The sequence below is a fragment of the Juglans regia genome, chromosome 6, assembly GCF_001411555.2.
Source record: "Juglans regia cultivar Chandler chromosome 6, Walnut 2.0, whole genome shotgun sequence".
NCBI lineage: Eukaryota > Viridiplantae > Streptophyta > Magnoliopsida > Fagales > Juglandaceae > Juglans > Juglans regia.
The window spans coordinates 1,408,138-1,435,001 of NC_049906.1; the positions used below are offsets into that span (position 1 = coordinate 1,408,138).

Consider the following 26,864-nt stretch of genomic DNA (forward strand, 5'->3'; position numbering starts at 1 on the left):
TAACTCCAACGTCATTTTGCAGCATGTGTTTTGTTCAATTTGAAGATCAATCCATTCAAAAAAGCCATATTGTTTGTTGCTCTTATAGTTGGGACAATTATAAAATCTTCTACCAAAACTAGTATCTTTGCCAGAAATGTGTAGCTTCGATGTAATGCCACAGTAGTAAAAAGGTCTCTCAAAACTAGCCACGTCTTTCCTTCTTGCAGTCCAAGAACTTGAATTGGAATTAGAACTTGAACTATTCATTTACTGAAATATAGATAAAAAATGTTATAAGCATGTTACAAATATTCTCAAAACATAGTCTTAATTTCCTTTTACCATTGAAACAGAAACTCAAAACATAGTCCAAACCGAAACCCATGATAGATAAAAACTTAAAACACGTATGAGTCTTTGAGGAAATTTATCAAACACATTCTCTGCCTTGATCTTATTTCATTACCGAATTCTTTCATTACATTTCGTTGGTTCCCTTAATACAATATTGCATCTACATTCCATATTAGAACTAGATTTTTAAGAAGGTTCATAACACACACCATACATCAGGGTTATTTCATCCAAGCCGATTTCAAGCAATAATCCAAGGTCACTTCCCTCCACACCAAAAACAAGCAGAATTAAAAACCAACACACAGTCCAAACCGAAACCCATGATAGATAAAAAATCCGATGAAATTTCTAGAGTTCTAGGGTAAAATTAAAGCGAAGAAAATCCATGGCAAAACGTACCACCAAGGCTGGCTTCGATGGGATCTGGGAATCCGGTGTCAATGACCATAGAACGCGGCGTCGACACCCAATCTAAAGTTCATGGCATTGAGGGGGGAGGGAAGTTGATGACGTCGATGTCGATGCGTTCACCGCATTTTCATGGCGGCGGATTTGATGAGAGACTGCTACGATCCCACATCGACTAAATATGTGATTGGTTGATGGTTTATAAGCCCCTAGGCACCATTCCCTTGTAAGCTAGTTTTCAAAGGTGAGTTCTACCTAGTGGGATCATAACAAATGGTATCAGAGCCACCCCACGTCTAAGGTCATGTTGCGACGGTTGTAATTGTGCGGCACAAGGGATGATGCCGGCATGGCAGTGTTCGCCCGAAGCTAGGAAAAGACCTAACGCACAGACAGCCCGTGTGCAGAGCGTGGTGGTTGTTACGATCCCACATCGACTAAGTATGAGATTGGTTGATAGTTTATAAGCCCCTAAGCACCATTTCCTTGTAAGTTAATTTTTAAGGGTAAATTCTACCTAGTAGGTTCATAACAGAGACGGAGACAGAGACGAGCAAGAGGGATTGCCCTTTGATGAGAGAGAGAGACGACTCAGATGAGGGCGAGGGAGGAGGGTGAGGAACTGAAGTTTTCGATGAGGGTGAGCAAGAGGGATTGTTTTTGCCCAGTCAAATATTTGCGGATTTGATGAGAGAGAGAGAGAGAGAGAGAGAGAGAGAGAGGAGGGTGAGGAATTGAAGTTTGCTTCAAGAGAGAGAGATGACCTAGTAGAAATTGAGAGAGACGATTCAGACGAGGGTGAGGATCTGAAGTTGTTTTCGAGGTGAAATCATTCTGCTTCGGTGTAGTGCGTCCCATTCCTCGTGTAATGGGTGGGCTACATGACCTTGGTCTATTGGAGGCTGCTTTTAGCCCAACATCAGACTTACCGCTCAAAAGATTCTCTCTTAAAAAAAAAAAGTCATTTTAGCGTTTTATTTTTCAAATTGCATCAAGATTTCTAAAACAAATAACTTGTAGTTGTACCCCTATATATCACCACATTTTTTCAATCCAAACCCCCGTAAAATCCTAGATTTTCTTCAAATAAATTGATAAAATATCTTCACTGTAAAAACAAAACCAGGTAGTTAGGAAACTAGAATAAAATTACTAGAAATTATAAGTAATAAATAACAAAGACAATGTGAAAAGTAACAAAAGAGAAGAAAACTGGGTGACCACAAGTATCCGCTGTCCTTCTGGGATGTAGGGTATAAAATAAATAAAAAACGGTGGAATAGTTGAGGATTTTAGTAGCTTGGACGGTAAATTTACAAAAACATGATAATTTGAAGAGTAGATCAATAATTTTGTTAGTTTTGAGATGAAATCCAAAAAAGAATGTATGATGGTTTGGGAACGAGAAATGAGATTTCCACAAAAATTTTAGATATATTTCCTTCCAACATTGTAAGAAAAACTGCACCCTTTACATTAGAAATTCACAGAGATATGAACTCCTCAGTTAACATGTTGAGCATTTCTACTAATTCCAGCGATATTTGGAATAAATACAGCAGAAAACTTCATGTTATTATATATATTCAGGAGGATATACGTGCCCCCAGCACTCTCACAGTACTAATCAGCGCCCACAAAATGGCACAGACCACTCCAATAACTGAAATGTACAACAATCCCTTGCTATTACCTGTTCTTATAGTTTCAGCACCACTTCCAGCAGAAACATTTGTGTTTTTGAGATTCACTCTAACCCGACTAAAGCTAGACATTCGGTTGAAAGCCCGATTTACCAAAGTATTATCTGCAGCTGATGCAGGAGTAGTAGGTATTGACTCCACAAATGCCCACAGTGCAGAAGAGAACCGACTAGCAGCACCACCATCCTCATAGCCTATTTGATTTTGATTTTCTTGAGTAGGAATGTTTGTAGATTCATGCGCAACGCCTAAACAAGACCGAAAATCACAATATTAACAGATGTCTAAATCATAACAGACACATCCCTTAAAACATGCTTAAACTTCAATTTTTTTTCCCCAAAAGGAAATAGAAAAAGTTAATCTTTTTCTACTCGTTAGGTTTATGATGCACAACAAAAATACTTGTTTAGAAGAGCCCTTGAAGCTGGCTCGCTATTTCACATCAGTTTCTTGCCATGCGTATGATGGCATCTGAACAAGAGCTCTGCTTGGATGGGCAAATGAAGCCAGCAACTTTATCCAAATCAAAGACAGTTCCGTAAGAAAAGGAAAATTGATAGCCAAGCAAAAAAGTGCAGGCACTCAATCCCTTCATGTTTACTTACCAGAGGGTGGTAGAGAAAAGGAACCCAGAGTTGATTCTGCATAAGTAAGGAAGTTTCTTCTTTGATCATGTGTCCATGGCTGATTGTCAATCTGACCAGTGCCTTCTAGATTGTATTGAAGCTGAAAATCAGATTGGTTTATTGTGTTATTCTCCATGATATTTATATATGGATCTGCAACTATTTCCTGATTAAATGGCCCCATTTCATGAATAAGCATGGGCGCATCATAGAACAGGTCAAACTCGCTCAATCCATCAGCCTCCTCAAACAGGAAGTTCTCCATAGCTTTGTTGTCAAAAGACTCAAAACGAGGTTGGGGACCACTGAGATCATCAATTTCCAGAAATTCCTCCAGATTATTTAAGAGAGGTTCATCTTGTTGAAGAATAGGAGCTGATGTAACCTCCGATGTCTCTTGCAATTGCAATTGAGAAGTAGCTGACTGTGAGTAGCCAAAGCTGGCCTGGATATCGTACAGCTGACCACTTGGGTGCAATGCTCTGCTATGTTCAGGAGGAGTTATAACTTCCCTGGAGGATGGATCCACCATAGCACTCAGTGTTTCTTCTTCGCCAACCTATATAATGAAATCATAAAAATCAGTATGTGTTCCACAACACATTAGCTCAGGCAATACAGTGAAATGATACAATTCACACAAAATTTTACCTAACCCCACGACTAGTTCATTGTGTGTGTGTGTTGTGTTGTTAAATGCCATTTCCTCGAGACCAGTTGCCACAGAATACAACAAAATGCAAGAAGGAACATAACAAAGTATGATGTTTCTTGCTCAAAAACTCTATTAGGCAGGTTTCTCTAGGAGTTAATAAATACTTTGTTTGTAAATGGGGGCAATGAATACTACTAGTGTGTAAAAATTACACAATTTGCTGATACCAAGCAGGCTGCACAGATACATTTACTTCTAGACCTTTATTTCTGAAAAATCAGACGCAGTTCACCTAGTTGTGAAAATATTCCACGTCAGAATACAATGATTATAACAAGCAGTGATGTCACCTTTGAATAAAAATCCAGAGGGAAAAAAATTATAATGAAGAATACAGCTACAGCAAAGAGAGAATGTCGAAAGAGAAAGGACGGCAGAGCATATACCTGGGATAGGGTGTGAGCATGATCATTGATTTGTGGCGGGTGGAACTCAGTCTCATCTTCAATTTGCTTCATAATCTCCTCAATTTCGTCAAATGTAAGCTGGACTTGATTATTGACTCTCACATCAGTGACAGAATTAACCTCGTTTAGTTGCTTTACTGAGATATCCCTAGCAGTAGCAGCAGAGTTGTTAAAATCTGGGCAGTCATCATCAGCCCATTCTTCTTCCTTAAATGGCGCCCCATATTGCTCACCATTTTTAGGACCAGGTCCACTTTTTTTATAAAGCTTGTAGAGTGCATAATACTCCTGAAATATAGAAAGCATCCAATTTCAGTTAACAGCAGTCAAAGAGTAGAAACTTGCTAAGGTTATGTCACTCAAGGTAATACCTGTACATTCTGGCATCTCTTAAGCTCCTCCTCATCCACGGTATACTCATGCATCACCCAGTCGGTGCGCTCCCCATTAGGTGCACGCCCTCCATAGAAAACTAGGGTCTTCTTCACTCCAACTGTCCGAGAGTTGCATGTAATGTTACGATCCTTTCCTGTTGCTTTCCAATATCCATGTCTGGTTGCCCTATTTGACCTTCCTCCATTTGGATACTTTCTATCTCTTGGACTGAAAAAGAACCACTGCCTATCTCCAGTTTTCAGTTTACATTGCCCTGCAAATCATGTTCAATCAGAAACCTGAAATTCAATCAACCCAAAGAGACAAAGCTAGAAAGTAGTTAAACCCAACAAAGATAACTTCCGTCTAGAACTTTCAAGTCCACTTTCTAGGATCTTGAAAAAGTAGATTCAAGAATCAACAATTACAGACATAAAAACAAAAAACAAAATACCTGTAAACCTCACCAATTCCCTTGCATTGACTATCTAGATAACCTAAATCAAATTATTTTAAAACCGAGCCTAGGTTATTCTATTTATTAAAAGAATAATGATAATTTGCCTTCTCATTTTGACTGCTCATGTATTTAATTTTTTTAATTTTCTTTTTTACTTACTGATTAAGGAAGTGACTATATTTAGCCTCGTTTGTTTTCACAGATGAGATGAGTTGAGAAAAAAGTTGAATAAAATATTGTTAGAATATATTTTTTTAATATTATTTCTGTTTTGAAATTTAACAAAATTGAATTGTTTATTTTATTTTGTATAGAAATTTGGAAAAGTTGTAATGATTAGAAGAGATGAGATGAGTTGAGAAGTTTTCTAAAAACAAACGAGTGTAATTGATATATGTTTTTTTATTTTTTAGAAATGTTTAAAGATGTTACAAAAATGTGAAAAGAAAAAAAGAAAAATATAAAATAAATGAGTTTTGCCTAGCGGCACGCCCAGCGTTACTCTTATTAAAAAACAATATTATAGTACACCCAAAAAAAGAACCAAAGAGTAACTCGATGTATCTAAACGAATTCTGGTAAAAAAACAAGATGTTGCCACGGTAAGCAAGACTATAGCACCCCCAAGACAAATTTATCAACAAACCCCTTCTGATACTAATCCTAACAATGAATTAAATTTTCTACATTTAGCTGCAAAACAGTAATAATAATAATAATAATAATAATAATAATAATAATAATAATAAATAAATACAACCCCACTAACGACTTCAAACCCTAGTTGCAAACCAATCGATACATAATGTCAAACAGCCAAAACACAGATATAGATCAGCCCGAATCAGATATTTGCTAACAATCCAGGAAAAGTTTTAATTGATTTATTAGGATTAGTATCAGATATAAGCAAACTAAAAAGAAATAATTGCATAACAAAACCAGGAAAACAAGATATAGTCAACCAAACAACATTCGTGTCAAACCAAAACCAATAAACCAACGAAACTTCGAACGAAACCCAACCAAAACCAAGCTTCAAAATTGAACCCAGATAAATTCTAAGCAGCGAACCAGTTTTACAAAAATTATTAAAACCAATGCGAAGCTTTGACCGAAACCCCAACTCACCTCCATCGACCCTAACTCATCAAGCCCAATCAATCAAACCAAACAAGACCTTGACTCGAATCCAATAATCCACACGGTCCAATCGCACCAAACGCAATCCAAAACGCACACAAAAAATTAAAAATAAAACCCAAAAAAAGATCCAATTCTGCAACATACCAAGTCAACGTTTCAAAAAATCCCAAAAACCCCCCAACAAGATTACAGAAAACAGAAAAACAGAAGCGATACCAGGCAGTTCCTCAGGGTCCCACTTGTAGACATCTATTGCGGCGATGATATCGAGCTTGAGCCTTCTTCCACAGATCTTCCTCTTCAGATAGTACAGGACAAGCTCCTCGTCCGTTGGGTGAAACCGAAACCCCGGAGGCCACACATCGTCCCTCAAACACGACTCCGATAGCATCTTCATCGCTTCCCAGAAAACAAAAACCCTCGCTACTTAAACAGGTACCCAAAGCAAAACCTTTAACAAAAAAAAAAAGGATCTTTATCGTATTTCTGGAAGGAATGAGAATTGGGATCTCGAAAAAGAGAAACAAATTCTACATAATAGGATTTCGGATGAGAGAGAGAGAGAGAGAGAGAGAGAGAGAGAGAGGGAGAGGGAGAGGGAGACTGGGAGTGGTGGCTTGGTCAAAGAAGAAAGTGATATGGGAGTTGTGGTGGTGCTCTGGCGGGCGTATTCTTATGTGAAGGGGACTCGGAAGTTTCCTTGTAACGCAAGTCATTTGGAAAAATTACTTTTTTTTCTGGATTGATTTTGGTGGGTTGAGGAGCATTGGTTCTTCGTGCGACTGTGCGTGAGAGTGTTCTGGACGCTGGGTTTTAGTACTTAGGAACGTTTGGACAGTGAGAATATTTAAGATCTGTTAAAAATATTTATGAATAATTATGAATAGAGATTAGAATGAGATTGTAAGTTTTATTAAAAGTATTTTGAGTTGTTTAGATGTGTGAAATATATTAAGTTATTGACTTTTAGATATATAACTGAAAAATATGTGGATCTTATAAATATTATAGTGATTTTATTATAGTGATTTTTTAATATTAATAAATATTATAGTGATTTTATTTTATTTTTATATATAATAATGATAAATATTATGATGATTTTATTTTTAATTTATATATAATAGTGATAAATATTATAATAATTTTATTTTCATATATATAATAGTAATAAATATTATAGTGATTTTATTTTTTATTTATATATTATAGTGATTTTATTTTTTATTTATATATAATAGTGATTTTATTTTTTATTTATATATAATAGTCATTTTATTTTTTATTTATATGTTATAGTGATTTTATGTTTTATTTATATATTATAATGATTTTATTTTTTTATTTATATATAATAGTGATAAATATTATAATGATTTTATTTTTTATTATATATTATAGTGATTTTATTTTTTATTTATATATAATAGTGATAAATATTATAGTGATTTTATTTTTTATTATATATTATAGTGATTTTATTTTTTATTATATATTATAGTGATTTGATTTTATTTTTATTTATATATAATAATAAATATTATAGAATGTTTGTGAATAGTTATGAGTAGAGATTGAAGTGAGTTTGTGGGTCCTATTGAGAGTATTTTAAGTTGTTTGACATGTAGAGTATTTCTAATAGTACGAGAATACTTGAAAAGTGATGAGGTATTTTCGTTACCCAAACGCAGCCTTATTTACCGACACACAACACCTTTTACTCTTTCATTTTTTATTCTTTGAATAACCTCTATAATCTTTATTGATATAAACAAGATCCCTCCTTACAAGTTCTCTCTTTCTCAGTAATATTTCTAATACAATTTAGTGTCTCCTCTATCCACACAATTTTTGTGTCTAAACGTAATGCTTCATTTGCTAAAGTATGTGCTGCCTCGTTTGCATTCTTGTACACGAATTCAACACTCCAATCTTTTCATGATCTGATTAACTTCTTGCTAGCTTCCACGATACTCCCAAATATAGACCTATCTTTTTCCTGGTTATTAACTGCCTTGACTATCAGCTGGGCATCACCTTCAAAGATCACTCTTTCCATATTCAAGTCTACTTCCATCGCCTTCCACAAGGCATAGCTTTCAGCAACTTCTGGTTGATCTACATTTCTCTGTTGGCCTCAACTACAACCAAAACTTCCCCATCTTCATCTCTGATGATAATCCCGATTTCCATCTTCCTTTCTTTTTAATCCACTGCAGCATCCTAGTTGGCCTTAACAAAACTCTCTCATGGTTTCTTCCATACTTGGTTCCTTATTTCTATACTGTTGCCAGCTCTAACAATACTTTTCTGTTGTGCCAAAAGAAACTCATTAAGTCCTTCCTTAGCAGTCCTTAACACTTGACGTGGGCTTTTGAAGATTCCTTCAAAGATGAATTCATTCCTCCTTTGCCATATACATCTCATGACAGAAGCTATATCTCCCATCTCAGTCTTACCCACCTTGTCAACCAACATCTCCCACAAAGAAAGCAGATCATCTTCATTCAAACTCCACTTTTGTGGAGCAATAAGCATGAGGATGAGTTCTTGTAGATAGAAGTTTTGACAACAGACCTCTACTGCTATTTATGAACCAGTTAGAGAATCAAGAGTGGAAGAATCACAGGATTTTTAGATATGAAGCAAAATGGGCTCTTGAAGAGGAATGTGAGGAGGTGATTAAAAAGGTATGGCAGAGGGGCAATGTAAAGAGGCTGAATTGTTTGCTGGAAGAAAGTAAGGGAGCATTGATGAGATGGAGTAAACAGCGAGATGGTGAGATGGTGAGAAGGGGAAGTCTCTGAGAGAAAAATCAGAAAGATTGAAACATTTACAAGAAATGGAAGGAATGCATAATATAGAAGAGATTAAAAGAATACAAAGAGAGATTGGGGAGATGCTCGAGAAAGAAGACTTGAAATGGAAACAAAGAGCAAAACTGATCTGGTACCAGCTAAGTGACAGAAATACAAAGTTCTTTCACAATTGTGCTAATCAAAGAAGAAGAAAGAATGCTATAAAAGTTCTCTATGATGAGGAGGATAGAAGGTTATCGAGTCCAATTGAACTGGAGGGGGCTTTAAATGGATATTTTAAGAAGTTGTTTACTTCTTCAGGACCTAGTAAGGTTGAGATTATAGATTGCTTGAAGAACTTGGTGCCACGAGTTTCAAATGAGATGAATGTAAACTTAACCAGAACTTTTACAAGAGTTGAGGTTGAGGAAGCAATAAACCAGATGGCACCTTTGAAATCACCTGGCCGAGACGGATTTGGAGCTTGCTTCTATCAAAAACATTGGCACATAGTGGGAGATGATGTGTGTAAAACTGTTTTGACATGGCTGAATGGTAACTCCAAGAACTCTTTGGTGAATTACACTTACATTGCTCTTATCCCCAAGGTGAAGGAACCTAGATTAGCTAGTGATTTTAGACCTATAAGTTTATGTAATGTGGCTTATAAGATAATGTCAAAAGTCCTAGCTAACAAATTTAAAAAAGTTCTGGAATACATGGTATCTCCTAACCAGAGTGCTTTTATCCTGGGGAGGTTAATTACTGATAATATAATGGTGGCTTATGAGGTGTTGCATACTATGAAGGCAAGGTAGAAAGGTAGAGAAGGGAGTATGGTTATCAAGCTCGACATGTCGAATGCTTATGATAGAATTGAATGGATTTACTTGGAGGAAGTTATGATTAAATTGGGACTGTGTAAGAAGTGGATAGACTTGGTTATGAGTTGTATCAAAACAATGAGTTACTCAGTGCTCATCAATGAGAGACCAGGTAAAAGAATATTTCCTCAAAGAGGTTTGAGACAAGGAGACCCACTGTCTCCTTATCTTTTCATCCTCTGTGTTGAAGGTTTAAGCTCTTTGCTCAATAGCTCAGATTCTAAAAGAGATACAAGGGGTGTAACTGTGGCAAGAGGAGGAACTCGAGTGAACCATTTATTTTTTGCTGATAATTGTCTTTTATTTGGAAGGGCTAAGGAGGAGGAATGGTTTAGATTTCAAAAGTTGTTGATGATCTATGAAAGGGCTTCTGGTCAGTTTCTAAACAAAGACAAAACAACAGCATTTTTTAGTTCCAATACGAGAAAGGAGGTAAAACGGAGGATTAAGGAGCTAGGGGGTGAAGTAATGAGAGGTAGCTATGAGAAATATCTGGGGCTACCCCCTTTAGTTGGGAAGTCCAAGTATAATACGTTTAGGAGTATTAAAGAAAGGGTTTGGAAGAAAATCAATAATTAGAAAAACATTTTTCTATTTGCAGCTGGGAAATAAATTCTTGTTAAGGTAGTACTCCAAACTTTACCTACTTATGCTATGAGTGTTTTCAAACTACTAAAAAGTTTTTGTAATGAACTTAACATGATGCTAGCAAAATTCTGCTGGGGAAATAGTCAGAAAACAAACTGTGTTCATTGGTGCAGTTGGGAGAAAATGGGAGATCAGAAAGATTGAGGAGGCCTTGGTTTTAGAGATTTTGATTGTTTTAATCTGGCTTTACTAGCCAAATAGGGATGGAGGTTAATCCAAAATCCTAGTAGCTTGGTAGCCAAGATTTTTCGAGAGAAATATTTCATATCATCATCATTCTTATAAGCTAAACTGGGTCATTGCCCTTCATTGATATGAAGAAGTGTTTGGAATGCAATATATCTACTGAGAAAGGGATTGAGGTGGAGGGTGAGAAATGGAAAGAACATCAAGATTTGGGGACAAAAATGGGTACCTTCTTCTTCAACTTTCAGTATTCAATCACCTGTTTCCATCTTGGATAAAGAGGCTAAGGTATGTGAACTCATGAAAGGTTGTGGAGAGTGGGATGACCTGTTAATCAAAAGAATTTTTAACAAAGCAGAAGCTGAGGTAATTAGTAGCATCCCTCTAAGTAGAATGGAAGTTGAAGATAAACTTGTTTGGAGCTATGATGAGAAAGGGCAATTTTCTGTGAAGAGTGCCTATATATTGGAGTTTGACAGCAAAAGAGCAAAAAGAGGTGAAACTTCTAGGGGAAGAGAAGTGGATAGAAGGTGGAAAGACATGTGGGAACTAAAGGTGTAATACCCTGCTCCTTCATTCTTATGTACGCTTCTTCTTTCTGACGTATGTTTCGTCTTTATGACATAAGCAAATCCCGAAAGCAGAGATTATGTGATCATCTGCCCTTCTCACTAGCGATTGCGAGCCACGTTATGCGTGTTGAACCATGATGGCGTGTCTCAAAAGATATCGTGTGACTTCTAGGGCACGCCCAGTGTTTTAAATATGCTGAAAATATTTATAAGGAGTATTTCTAGTATTATTGAATTAAGATTGATCTTAAATACAACAATCATAATATTTTTGAAAAGTTCCAAAAATATTATAATCGTCGGAAATCATTTTAATATTATTATTAAAATGATTTCAATTATTTAAGATATTATAAGATTTAAATTATGTTGAGAGCTTTTATTAATTAAATGATTTTATTCTCTTTAATATGTTAAATGAGACTTCATCATTTTATTAATAATGAAGGAATATTATTTTATAAACTAAAGTTAGTTTAAAATAATATTCTACCTTAATTCCTCTAAGCATTTTTAATTAAGTTAATAGTTAATGCATTTTGAATCAGTGTTTGAGATCCACCGTTAGATCATTACGTGGATCCCCAGATGAAGGGACTAGGTTAAATACCCAGACCCCCCTCTCTGTCTCCCTCATTTTTCCCCGTAGCCCTCTCTCTCCTCCCTCTCCCTCAAGCGTACACTGTAAGCTGCGTCTCCCACGCCGAAGCCTCCATTGCACAGCCCGGCACCGTCGTGCGTCGCCAGCCCTCACCACCGCCACCACCAGCTCCACCTCACGCTGGCGAGCTCAACCAGCCCAGCCCCTCTCTCTCATGCTCTCCCTTTCTCCATTTCAGAAGTGCACAGCCCGAATGGGCTTGGTGCGCGTAGCGCCGCCGTGCGCCGTCCTTCCGAAGCCACCACTCCCTCGGCAGCTCCCTCTGCCACCGGCCACCACTCCCCAGTGAACTCAACACCTCCCATGCAGTCATCTTCCCTCTCCGTCGCACACACGCACGCACAAGGAGACCCACGCACGGCTTCACTGTGCATGGCCTCTAGCGCCGCCGTACGCAGCACCCACGACCACCAAGCGATGCCATGGACCTCCTCTCCCCTTCCCCTTCCCCTTCCCCTTCCTCCTCCATGTGACCCGAGGCCAGAAGCCCTCCCTCCACCTCACAGCTTCTCCCTCTCTTCACACGCACGGGTTGCACACCTTGCACCGCCACCCACGACAGGTGACCACCACGTCCAGCCTCCTCAGGCCCCACCAAGCCAACCCAACCGCCCATAGCCCCGATCTACCACCCATGCACGCACACTCTCTCTCACTCTCCCACGGCTTCTCCTTCACCGTGTGGCCAGATCCGCCGTCATGAACCACCATGGCGCCATCTCGACGCCACCACGAGCTCCACCAGCAACCCCTCAGCCCAACCTTAGGTCCAAACCACCACTTTATGTGGTGGGTAACCACTGCACGTGATGGACAGCCACTGCGCGTGGCTGACTGCCACTATACACGGCTAGATCCACCGTGTTATGCTCCTTGCCACCATCACAAGGCCACCACGAGCCCTTCCAAGACTACAACTAGCTATTCAAATGCCTAAACAGTCAACGTACGCGGTTTAGCTACCATGTACCACCCTTCTGATGTCTTCGACTGTGACAGTCAACGAGCAATGCACGGGTTATCCCGTCGATTGTATAACTCTCTATCCCTCGTATTTATGTTATATATTGATTAGTTAACTAGGTTGTGGAATGTGCTATTGGTATTGTGGAGTTGTGATATTGTGATGTGGTGCTATGTAACGAAGTGTTGGGCATTCTGTGTAGTGAAGTGTTGGGCATATCTGTGTTGTATGAAGGTGCATTGTGCCGTGTAGTGCGCTGTGATATGTTGGGTGTAAATGGGAAGTGTTGTGGACTGTGCCATGTAGTGTGGTTGGGGAATATGTGCTGTATTGATAACGTGGCAGATGGAATGAGAATAGTACACGCTGGGTTTACTTTGTGTGTGGCGTAATGTGAGACAATAAGAGTATATGTAAAATATATCCTCCTGGTGTATTGTGGAACGGGATGAGTACGAGTGGAGTGTACTCAGTAGCGTAGTACGTGTAAAAGGAGTACACGTGGAGTATACTCCAGGTGATGGAGTGATGCACCATATGGCGGATTATGCCATAATGGTGATGTGTCATAGTGTGTATAAATGGAGTATATGAGGAGTGTACTCCATGTGGTATATGAATGTACCATATGGCGAGTATGCCATAATGGTAATGTGGCGTAGTGTGTATGAAGGGAGTACACGATGAGTATACTCTATGTGATATAGTGATGCACCATATGGTGGGTACGCCATAATGGTGATGTGGCGTGATGTGTATGAAGGGAGTACATGTAGAATGTACTCCGTATGGCGGAGTGATACACCATGTGGCGGATATGCCATAATGGTGATGTAGCATATGTAAATGGATTATACGTGAAGTGTACTCCATGTGATGGAGTGATGCATCATATAGCGGGTATGCCATAATGGTGATGTGGCGTATGTGAAGGGAGTATATATGGAGTGTACTCCACGTGGCAGCGACACTCCGTGTGGCGTGTCGTAGAGATAAGGATGGTTATGTGATTGATGGGCGTGGAACGTGATGGATAGTGTCGGGAATTGTGGAACAGTGTCCCGAAATAGTTATGGCATAGCCTGTAGTCTGAGGTGGCAAGTGTCACCATGATGGACTTATGGCTAGGAATATGCGTGAAATGGCAGAACAAGTATAAGAGTGCGTAGCGGAAGCATGACTGAGGAATGTCACGAAGTGACATGACTACTGACAATCATGCTTGTGATGGGCAAAGTAGTGGAACAAGTGTAAGAGTACAGCGGAAGCATGACTGAGCAACGTCACGAAGTGACGTAGTTATTGGAAGTCATACTTATGTTGGATGAAGTGTTAAAGTGTAGAAATAGCGTAATGAAAACGTGACGAGATGTCACGATGTGACAGGAGTACGTGAGGAACCGTACTCGTGATGGGTTAGGAGTTGGCATAGAAATTATGTAACGGGATATCAGGTGATGTGACAAGGTCATGATGTAGCTTGGAAGCAATCTCGAGCTACATGACATGACATAAGGCATAGTTGTGAATGGAATTTTGTCGTGTTAAGTGTTGGGATGAACTGTGAAAAGGGACGGGTAGCATGAAGAGTCATGCTAGCCGGGTTAAGAGAAGGTTGGTATCGAAGTATGACCCTTGTCCCTACGAGCAGGTGATCAACATGTTATATGTTGATCTTAGGTGATAAAGGGGTAAGGTACATGTGTAATCTGGGTAGGCATATGTGTCGGACGGATTCACCATATGTAATGGGTAATCTGTCATGAGCATAGTTGCACGTTGCTAAGCTTCAGAGTTGGCTTAGAGCTGTGTGACTTGTATGGATGGGAATGAGGATTTAGTGTGGGCTAAGATGCATGAAGGTAGTGACATGTGCATTATCTAGGATTGGGATGTGTGATTCCATCGGTCGGAATCATGCGTCGGAATGTGGTTGTAAGAAGAATAAGACGAATGTCTTAGTGTCTTAATCCTAAGGTGAATCATAGGTTCACTTTAATGGATGAGCACTCGAGGCAAGACTTTGAGTTGGAAGATGTGGTGACTGTAAGTGGTCTCCGAAGGGTTTAACATAGTAAAGGGCACATAAGTGCACGGGATAGAAGGAGAGTGTTCTAAGTGATGTGTAGTTCTATTTGTAGTTTAAGTTGCTTATGCATTAGATAGAGAATGACGTTAAGGTTATGTGTATGCATGTAGGTTGCCATCTGACAAGCACATGAATGGACTGCATGATATGCAAGTGGCATGGAGTCCAAGTAAGTGTTACGTTCATACTCTTCTAGAGTCTTTATAAGATAAAAAAAAAATGAAAACGAAAGCTTTTCCTTTATGATACTTTAAGAAAAGACTAAAGACGTTTTACAAAAGAAAATGCTAAGTGTTCAAATGTATAAGTATGTACGACCCCTCCTTGGAAGCCCCTGTTTACGCAATCAAAGTATTAATTGTACGCATGTAAATGGATGAATATACGCTGTATCTATTGTATGTATTTTCTAAGAAAATCCATAAACTGATGAAAATGCATGAAATGCATGACAACGGATGCTTTTATGGATCCTACGAACCGACGCTTTCATGTGCGCCACGAGGTGATGCTTGTGGATGCCATGATTGACAACGTTCAAGGTGATGCTTATGGATGCCACGAAAGCTGACGTTTAAGCCCATGTATGTTCTTAAATGAAGTTTTCCACGAACGAACTGTTAAAGAAATGATAGGATTGAAATGAACTGAAAAAAGAAAAGACGATTTTCGAGCCTACGCCCTAAACGATGTTTTCCCATGAAAAGAAATGTTTTCCCATGAAAAGAAATGTTTTCTCATGAAATGACTGTTAAAGGAAAGAATGAACTGAATGAAAGCTCCAACTCTTTCGAGCTGACATGAACGAATGAATGAATGAATAAAAAGCAAGAAAGAAAGGAACGAAAGTATGAAATGTATGAAGATACGTAATGGCCACATGAATGAATAAAAATGGTACCAATGAATGGGCAAATTGCAATACCGGGTAAGTAGTACTGGAAATGCACCCAGTGCTGCCCCCTATGAAATGGATTCCCAACACGTGGCCACGAGCGAAATCCGAGTCCAAAGGAAGACCACTAACCCCAAACACACGACACGGGGCATAACAGTGTGTACTGGCCTATGAAAGTGATAAGCATGAATGGATGTATGCATGTATGTATGAACGCACGAATGCATGAACCTTTAAGAAATGAAGGCACTGACGGGGGACACGTTTTAAAAAAAGGAAAGCCTTTTAAAAGGAAAAATCTTGTCCAGTGAAGTTTTCAAAAGAACGCACGTAAGCACGTAAACATACACGAACTCTTGAAAAAATGAAGGCACTGACGGGAGAAACGTTTTATGAAAAGGATGCCCATGCTTAAAAGAGAAAAATCCCGTCCAATGACATTTTCAAATGAATGCATGTATGACACGTATGCATGCACGTAATAGTATGTACGAATGATGAATGCATGAATGAAAACCTATATTATTATATTTTAACTGTATGAAGTAATGCTTACGAGTCTTCGACTCCTTTTAGTTTTTATGCATGTCCCTTCCCCCCACAGGAACTGTATGATCAGGACGGACATGGCCCATGGGGAAGAGCACGGAAGTCTAGGCACGAGTTTTAAATGTACGAGAGGCCTTTTTATTTCAAAATTTATGTTTTCCGCTGTAAACCTATTTTATTGTCAAAACACATTTTAATTTATAAACGTAGAGTCTTACACCCTGGGTATGCAAGTGAAAATTTTTAAATAGGACGGTAATTTCCGTCGTCCTTTTATAAAAATATTTTGTAAAAGGTCTCACTACAAGGACGAGCGTTACAAAAGGTTCTAGGGAAGGTTAAGCTATTCATGTGGAAAGCAGGGAATGAAATAATGAAATAATCCTCGTTCCTCCAACACTTCTCTAAATCTTGACATTTGTTTTTCAGGTCTAGATCTACCTCCCCATTTTCATCGTGTTAGTATTTCATTGAAATCTCCCACCACCCACAACTGGCTATTGGCTTCAAAGAACCCAAAAGTTGCCAAGATTCTTCCCTCATGTTGGTCTTTGGATTCCCATAAAAACCTGTTAATAATCATCTCTCCTTCTTTCCTCCCTCACTTGTAATCCAAGCACTTATATGCCTTTGGGAATAATTCAGGATTTCAACCTCCATTGAATAATCCCAAAGAAACATTAAACCCCCCCTTCATTCTCACAGGTTCAACCATAAAACAACCATCACAATTCAATCTTCTTTTAATTCTGTCACTCTTATCACTCCTCATTTTTGTTTCCATCAGAAACACTACATTGGGTCTCTTATCCTTCACCATGAGGCAAAGGTCTTGAACTGTCCGAGGGTTCCCAAGCTCTCGGTAGTTCCAACTTAAAGTTTTCATGAGGATTGGTGGGGCTGCTTAGCAGCCTCCACCTCAATAAACATGTTCCCAGCCTCCTCACCATTGCTGTTACCTCTAGCTTTTTTATAAAACTCCACCAGCTTCTCCTCACCATTCTCCTCTCTCTCATTCCTTTTATCCAAACAACTCTTCTCTTTCAAACTGCCACCATTTCCCTTCTCTCTAACCCTTCTCTTCCAAGCCCCACTTAGTTTCCTTCCACTCAGTATCTCTACCTCACAACCCCTCTCACTATCCACCTGCTTCAATTCTTTATCCTTCCCTGTATTTTTCTCATTTTTATTACCCTCCACTTCTTTTAACAGGCCTTCTTTTTCCTCACCATCTTCTTTTCCTTTCCTACTCTCTACCACCTTCTCACATTTCTCACCCTCCTGCACTCCTATCTCAGTATCTCCCTGTTCCTCCCTAGCCTCTTGTCTTAAAACAATATTTAAAATGTTCTCCCTACCTACTCCAACTGTGTTCTCCATCTGTTTTCTTTGAAACCCGAAAGAGCTACTCCCTCCCTCTCTCTTTTTTCCCTTAAACCCTGCTCTCATCCAAACACCATATTGAGCCTCTCCCTCACCCTTCCCTATACACCCTTGTTCCCCATGTAGAATACACCCACAACTAAAACAGATATGAGGTAACTTCTCATATTTAAAATGAGTCCATAAATCCTTACCTCTAACTGTAATATATCTCCCCCTCGCCAGTGGCTTCTCCAAATCTACTTCAATCAAAACCCTCAAGTACTCCCCCCAGCCACAACCATCCTTTTGAGTGTCAACTTCCTTGACTCTACCAACTGTACCTCCTATGATCTCCCCTCTCACCTTGTTCATGCATACCAATGGTAGCTCATGCATCTGGATTCAAAAGCATTCACTCCTGAAATTTATTTTTGATGGAGGTGTGAAACCATCATACTGCATTATCACGAACAATTGGTTGTCAAAAAGCCAAGGTCTCCCCTCCAGTATACACTGCTTGTCTGCATGGTTTGCAAAAACCATCATGTAGATATTGTCACCTACCCCCTTAAACTTGGCTCGTTTGCTGATTCTCCATACCTTTGCCATAGTTGATTCAACCACAGCTTGGTTAATGCTTCTTCCTACCCATATCTTCCCTACCAAGCTTAGTTCTTCCTTACAGTGCAACCTATCCAAGTTTTCATACCCAATATCATCCCCGAAATCAATGTTCAAAGCTTCCTCCTCCGTTAATCTGAGCTTCTCCCATTTGTTTTCCAGTTCATCCATTCTGTTTCACCATCGTAAATTCCTCTTCCCTGCCGTGGTTTCCAGTAACCACCTCCTTGTTTTTGTACCAACCAACGTACTGCTATCCCCACCGTACCACCACCTCCAAAATTCAATTAGAATCTTGATGGACCCCACATCACCTCATTTTCTCTAGAGAGAAAAAGAGAGACGAATTTTTGTACAAGTCCTAACTAATTTTTGTACAAGTCCTAACTACCTTTTACTCTTTTAGGACCATGCTTTAAACTCCTTATTTTATAGGAAAAATTTACATTGATGTGTTTGGTTTCAAAGAAAATTTGTGGATTTGTACTGGGTTTAAGTATATGAATAAAAAAAATCATTGAATTTCTATCAAAAGATATATGTCTCTAGTCTAACAGATTAATTCTAATAAAAACTAATTTCAAATTAAACTTAAAATTGAATGTTGAAGTAAGAGGCTAAGATTTTGCTACAGAATAATGAAATACTAGCAATCTTTTTTAGAATCTTTTATGATTTTTTATCTTTTATACATTCATGTTTAAATTTACGTTGGATTCATACACATCACAAGTTTAAATGCACGTTTATATGGCTCTGACTGTTAAACAATGTAATTGCTCTTTAACTTGGCCTCACTACATCTTAAGATGAGTAGATCCAAATAGGTTTAAAAAAAAAAAAAAAAAAATTCTCAACAGTTATTATTCACCACCCCATACCTCACCACACACTTTATGAAAAACACTCATATACTTTATGAAATACACTCTCACACCTTATAAAAAACTATAAGTTTAAGGTGTGAGAATAAATAGTAGCTAATGCATAATAAATCTCATTATTTTATTAAAGAATTGCTCCAAATAAAATTCTATGTTTTGTGTTTGTCAAAGACTTGCAATCTTTGCTTGGTCTTGAGTTGTTGGGTGAACTGTTTAAACGACATGGCCGCATGGAGAGAAGTATAAAAGACGGGGCTATCATTCTTTTCATGAACAATTCTAAGTGGATTTTCGATTAGTCAAATATATCTTCAAATTTTAACTAATATCACGTAAATTTATATTTATCTATTCTATTTAAATTCAATCTTCATATTAGATTATCTATTTACTCTCTATATAATAATAAAATATTATTATTTTAATAATTAATTAATTAAATTTATTTTTATCACATTTTGTAGTTCTACCAATTAAATGTTAATAATAATTATACTCTAAATATTAAATGTTAATTATATCTTAATTAATTTAATTTATTTGCTTGGAGTGAGAAATTAATATTTTAATATTTGATGAAATAATTGTAGTTAGCTATATTTGATGAAGCACTGTAACTAAAATCCAAATTATTTTAGAGATGGTCAATTTAATGTAGAGTTTTTTTGATATAAATTATCTAAATTTTAGTTATCTTTTAATTTTGACCAAGCTAATGAGAATGATGTAATGAAGAAGAAGGCGAGCCGATAAGAACCTAGCAGCCCACCCAACAAGAGGTTGGCATCATTCCGGATCAAAATCAATGCAGTTCACAGAGACAACAGAGTACTTTGGCGTTCTAAAATTTAATTTTGGTAACTCTCTTTGATTACCATTTATATTTATAGAGGAAAGTGATTTGAAATTGAAGAATTCCACTAGATACAAGTCCTAGAGCGGAATTATAAAGTCTTCGAATGATCTAATGGCATGATGAAGTAAGTAATGCTAAGTTCTAGGGTGTACAAGGTTATAAGCTATGCAATCCTTTATAAAAAATAAAAATGGAATTTATTACTAAAAAAAAATTTTTTTTATGTGGATTCAGATTTATCTATTTTTTTCAACGGAATTGCACAAAAATTACATATTCTAAGTCTAAAAATATCATTTTTCTTTGCATAATGCATTATTAAAAGAAAAAAAAAATCAAATACAAAACTATATCTCATAAATTCAAAACACAACACATCTTCAAGATATGTAGAAGCACAAACACGTAAAGAAACTGACCTACAAGACATAAGATTTTTCAGTGTAAATGTTGGATTCCTCTTTTTACCATAACAAACCCTCTCATCTCTCAGCTCTTCACTTTCCCTTCATCACCTTGTTGTTCAAGCTCTTTTCTTCTCCCTCACAAAGCAGATATGCTGTCATTCTCACTTTGCCATCATATACATGCTGTTTATGGAATTTATAGTCTTCTCTTACAAACCCAAATTTAGTTATATTACCAGTGCAGAGAGTGTATCCTCTGCATTGACTAGTAATTAAAAACCACACTAATGCTCTTACTATCCGAGGCTACATATCAATCTCATCTCACTATTATTTATTATTATTCATAAATTTCAACTCATAAATTTTATTATTATTTATAAATCATCTCAATTTATCTCATCTTATCTTTCAATTTCGACAAGTCATTCATCTTACTAAATTGTGAAATCAAGATATGTACTTTTTGAAGTGATTTTCTTTTATTCGACATAATCTCATAATACTTCATTTTTTTCTATTTGTTATAAGAGGGTTGGAGATTAGAACTCACAACCTAACCCTTAATTTTTATTTTTTATAATAAACCATGAAAATATCAGTTGAATCATGTCATCTCAAGACAGAAAATCATCAAAGTAGTGGGTTCAAATTGATGAAGTAGTGGCTCAAAATTCATTGTTTTCTTTTCCCAATGAATTGGTGGCTCAAGGTGGGATGAACAGTCGAGGAATCTCATTCATGGTCAATTTTAGAAAAATTAGTATATTACTATTGGAAGTAAGCTTGACAACTCGGACATATTTTTTCTTTTTCTTTTTTGGTTGGAAAGGGATTAATACAATATAAGATAAAGGGTCTTAGAATCCTTTTTTCAAACATATACTAGACTTTGCGATCCATAAGAAAGAACGAACTATTCATTTTTCTCGTCTCCCATTTTGGAAAAAGCTAAACTTTTTATTTTTTAAAATCGGACTATCACCCTTGTGGCCAGCATTTTCGACCGTTTATTCCAATTCAGTCCTAGATCTGAATCCGAAACAAACGCATTTGTACCTTCGCGTACAAACTTCAGACTTCAGAGGATAACAGCATTTTCATCGACCCGGGTCTCGGTAAGTCACTACGTGGTTTATAGGTTGGGTTGCTTTTGCTGTATATTATTTTGTCATAAAATTTGATTTGCCTTTCGTTTGGTTACCGAGAAAACGATAGGGCTAGAAAAAAGAAAATTTTGAAATTTTGGTTCTACATCGTCAAATATGCTAATGCAATTTCTTTTGGGCTTCGGGCCAAACTCAAGTGGCATTTCATTGCGCATTCCTTCTTCTCTTTTTGAAAATTTGTACAGCATAATATTCAAAATCACAGTTGTACTTTATTTCCCTCCGTTTTCTCGAGAACTAATCATATTAATTTTGGATATTTTAATTGCGCTATGTAATTTTCTTTTTCCGTTCGGTTACAGGGTTTCGAGAAGCAGGTGAAATTCTAGATCTTGAGCTGTAATGTATCTTAGGATTCAGATTCCTTGAGTTAATTTAAGCTTGAATTTTACCTGCTTCGCTTGTGAATCCGAGAATCGGCCATGGTTTTCTGGGAAGGATATGTGAGCGACGAGGCGATGGGCACGTTTGCCCCAATCGTGGTGTACTGGTTGTACGCGGGGTTTTATCAGCTGCTGCCGACTTTGGACAACTACCGTTTGCATACAAAGAAAGAGGAGGAATTGAAGAACTCGGTGCCGCTCTCGTCCGTGGTTAAGGGCGTCTTGCTTCAGCAGCTCGTCCAGGCGACCGTGGCTCAGGCGCTCTTCCTGGTTAGTTGTTGAGCTCATTCTATTTATTTGTTTCTCTTTGCAGGATGTGGTGTTTGTAGGACTCTCTTCGAAAATGTGGCTCCTTTTATGTTTAAATGAATAGAACATGCGTGATTGCTTGCTGAAATTTTCATGTATGGTATAAAGGACTTAGCAATCTGTTTTGGAATCTTAGTTCTCGGTATCATCTTTTTTATCTCTTGCTCTGTATTAACATGTTTGGGTTATTTGCTGTATTCTTCTTTAGTTAATATAATTATTATCATTTTATCATCCACGCCATTGTCATCCTTTCCATTGTTGTCATCACTAGTTACCATCTAACAAAAAATGAAGAATTACTTCCTTCTTTAGAGATATGAAAATGGGAAAAAATATATGCTTGGTTTGAGATCTCCCCTTTGGAATTCACATATGCTAGAGCCTATTATTTGCCTTACCTCTCAAAGCGAGTATAGATATGACAGTTTTTGTAATAGGTTGCCTAAGAGAACTGGAATCGCTGAGCTGTGTAATTTTAAGCCACTAATGAATTCATATGGGACCTCTTCTTTGCCAAATTCATTGTTGGATTAGACATCACTTCTTTGCATGCAGTCTACACTCTATGTACTAAATTGAGGTCACGGCTATGATATTTTGTCCTAAAATAATGTGTGAATACATATATATGTATAACATGAGATTATGCATATGCTTGTCTTAGAGAGTTGGGCATGCTAAAAAATTCATGCCAACGTTTGAGTATATTGTAATTCTTAAGCAGTGTCTAGTTCGAATTTATAGTCTCCTTGAGTTTTCCCTTTGTAACTCATGATCCATATCGCATAATTTGCCTTTGGGTGTGGCTCAACCTTGAAGGAGAATTTCTTCACTACTTTTCCTGATATGGCACTAATAGAACACTCAGTGTCTGTCGCCTACTAAAATAATTGTCGTTCCTGCGGAAATAAGTGTTTTTTTCAAAGGAAATGGGCATTGAGAATTTGCTTGGTGATGCCAAATTATCTCTCCTCTTGCATTGAAAAACTTTGCTTTTCTTATGATTGGACTTGTGCATGTGGTAAAGTTAAGACCAAGATTCCTGCTTAAGACAGTATCTTGATGCATTGAACCACTATTAGTATAGATGGTAAACAGGTATAATCGGTTCCATTTTCTGTGAAAATTGAATGGATATAGCAGTGTTGGGGACATTGGAGCTGAACTTAGATCGAGATAAGTTCCATCTGTCACTTAAGGTAATTTCAGTAGTTTTCTTGCCCAGAGAAGTGGCCAGCATGTTTATTTAGAGTTGCTTAATGTCCCTACATTGTTAATCATAGACTTCATAGTTTCTACTTCTTTCAACTGATCAGCGTCATTATGCTGACTCAAAATCTCAAAGGAAGCTTTATACTTCAGGATCTATTTTAATTTCTGGCTCCCTGGACTGTAGTGAACATTCTATTCAATGGTTGGGAGGAAAAAAAATTTCCGAAGGAACCTGTAATACTATGTTCTTCCCAACAGCAATTGATGTAGGGAAACGCTGGATAATATGGTAAATATGTTGGATCTAGCCTTGAAAAGGTGTACCTCGTGAAAAAGAAGACTATCTAGATTCAATACAATTCCATTTCTTCATAAAAGAAAAGAAAAGGGAATAGTTAATTCCACAAAATACAGTATATTTACCATGTAGGCTTTAAGGACATTTTAGCATAATCGTTGAGGCAAAGTGGGGTACAAGTAATGATTATGGCTTTTGGGGTCAACTATGTGTAGAGTAAGCCAATTGGGGAAGTTGTGAACAATGCCACAGAAGCATGACGCTTAAAATAATTGAGGTTAGACTTTAGAGTCTTTGGGGTTCTAGGTTAGATTGGTTGATGGAGGAGAAGTCTAGCTTGTCAATTAGATCCTTAAGGCAAGATGCTGACCAGACAGATGTATCTTACCATTTAGTGCCATAGGTGGAGAGGTCTGATATGCTTTTACAGTCAAGATGGGCATTAGTTATCCAAAAAAAAAAGGTTGACATGGGCATTGTGGAGATCACATGGATGGCTTAATCTTGATGTGATTTGAGATGGTTCTCTGTTTTTTCTTTTGACACTGAGAGTTGGTACCTTTAATTTTTTTCGTATATTAACTGGCATTTATAGGCTTAATATCACTTAGATTTATAGAAGTGTCTCAACAAAAGACTTTGAACGTTTTTGTCGTTAGTACTAGTTCCCCTTTTTGTATATTTACTTTCTTAAATTTGACTAATGCTCTTAGCATCTTTGCTACAGTTGACCTCAAAGGCAAATGCATCAGGGATCACGATTCAGCCCTCCATTCCTGTCCAAATTGTGCAGATTGCTGTTGCAATGTTTGTCATGGACACATGGCAGTACTTTGTGCATCGTTACATGCATCAGAACAAGTTTCTGTACCGCCATGTCCACTCTCAGCATCACAGGCTGGTTGTCCCCTATGCAATTGGGGCCCTTTATAATCATCCGCTTGAAGGTCTCTTGCTTGACACTTTGGGCGGGGCCATCTCTTTTCTGGTCTCTGGAATGACTGCACGAACAGCTGTAATTTTCTTCTGCTTCGCTGTGGTTAAAACTGTTGATGATCACTGTGGCCTTTGGTTGCCTGGCAATATATTACATATTATCTTCCAAAACAACAGTGCTTATCATGACATCCATCATCAACTTCAAGGCTTGAAGTATAACTATTCTCAGCCTTTCTTTCCCATATGGGATAAACTACTTGGAACCTACATGCCTTACAATCTAGTAAAGCGACCTGAAGGGGGTCTTGAGGCAAGGCCAATGAAAGACTAGATGTTCACTAACAATTTCTGTGTGTTACTTCGAGCTCTCACCCGGATGGAGACCTTTTTTGGTCAAGATAGCTGTGCTATTTATGGTGAAGGTGAAATAGTCATTATTCATTGATTTGAAGCTATATTGCAGGCATCTAGCAACAGTTGATTTGAGTTCATTCCTTTTTTGATTGCTTGAAAATGTGTTCGCTCGTTTGTTGTTGCCTCACCAACCTCTCTTATGAATTGTAATTGTGTTATTTTGAGGTGTCTATTTGTGTACCATACTTTGTTTCCTCATTATGCATCAATTAGGATCTTCAGGACTATTGAGATTGGTGTACTTGGGCTTGTATGTTGCTTTTTGGGGGCTAGAAATCATTTGCAAGTTATGAATTTGTAATGTGAAATGCTCAACAGCTTGAATTCTGGGAATAATTCCCCAGTTGGACTAATGTTTTCTTCTTGTTTTCCCACCATGTGGAAAAGAATTTATTCCATGTCAATGCCATCTCATCATCTCCTGTAATACACACACACACACTCTTACGGTCTTACCCTTTGGGTCTTAACCTTATCAACCAAATTTAGCTTCGATAAAAAAAGAAAAAGAAAGTACTTCCTGATGCCAATGTTGAGGAATGAGAAGTGGAAAAATCCTTCTCCTTTCAAAAGCATCAAAGTTTTCATTTTATCCAACCTTTAAAATGGGATATGACTTAATACATTTAACTTCACTTTTATAATATAAAATTAGCATTCAACAAGATTAATTCCATAAATCTTGCTGGTAGCCTTTTCATATGTACCATGACTAAATTTAACTCTAAACGGTGATGAAACCATTAGATAACTTGAGATCAGTTCTTATGAATATAATTTTGTGCATTTGGATTCTGAGTAGAGCCTATCGTACGAAAATATTTGAGATAGGCTCATATCACCTCAGCATCCAAACGCACTTTTGACATATGAAATTAATAAGTTAAGTGGCACTTACCAATTAGTTCCTTAAGAATTTGACTTACAAAACTCATTTCGTAACTTTTTTTTTAAGTTCAAATTTTGAATTTCAGATTCAATGATTTTTAACATATTAATAAATTAATAACTGATATTTAGAAAAGTAAATTTTTTACAAGGACATTTAACATTTTCTTAAAAAAAATTAGAAGTTTAGGTGTCGAAATAGTGATCTCGTTCATCACTTAGAGCATTCTCATTAGATTAGCTAAAAGTTAAATCCAATGAAAATTTAGCTATTAGGTCATAAAATCCCTCACATTGAATTAGCTATATTCTAAATATTTAGAATATAGCTACAGTAAAGTCTAAACTAATTTCTAAATTTGAAACACACTATTCATTTATCAAATCCCTTTTATATTATTTCTTTCTCTCTCCTTTTAATATCAATTATTTATCTCTCCATTTTAAATGACAATTGAAAAAATATAATTAGAATACAATTACTAATTAATATATATGATAAAATAAAATAAATTCAAAATTAAAAAATTAAAAAATTTTCAAAATTATTAATTACTCATTACTATATAATGAATAAATGAATAATCCAATTTGGAGATTTGATGTGAATAGTCAAAGTTAAATTCATATAATAGCTATTTTGTATAACAGTGGACCCCACAAACTCCTCTCTCCTCAATCTTGT

At 37.2% G+C, this 26,864-nt stretch overlaps 2 protein-coding genes across 2 annotated transcripts; one reads left to right on the plus strand and one right to left on the minus strand.

Annotated features, from left to right (window-relative positions):
- Positions 1-2,161: 2,161 nt before the first annotated feature.
- LOC109011371 (NAC domain-containing protein 17-like) lies at positions 2,162-6,920 on the minus strand. Its single transcript, XM_018992534.2, has 5 exons — positions 6,399-6,920; positions 4,573-4,850; positions 4,181-4,489; positions 3,059-3,638; positions 2,162-2,698 (listed from the first exon to the last, which is right to left on the minus strand). The coding sequence occupies exons 1-5, from the start codon at positions 6,577-6,579 to the stop codon at positions 2,334-2,336; spliced, it is 1,713 nt and encodes a 570-aa protein (XP_018848079.2). The 5' UTR covers positions 6,580-6,920; the 3' UTR covers positions 2,162-2,333.
- Positions 6,921-21,369: 14,449 nt separating this feature from the next.
- LOC109011372 (very-long-chain aldehyde decarbonylase GL1-9-like) lies at positions 21,370-25,695 on the plus strand. The gene is made up of 3 exons (XM_018992535.2): positions 21,370-21,682; positions 22,036-22,386; positions 24,666-25,695. The coding sequence occupies exons 2-3, from the start codon at positions 22,156-22,158 to the stop codon at positions 25,206-25,208; spliced, it is 774 nt and encodes a 257-aa protein (XP_018848080.2). The 5' UTR covers positions 21,370-21,682; positions 22,036-22,155; the 3' UTR covers positions 25,209-25,695.
- Positions 25,696-26,864: the final 1,169 nt, after the last annotated feature.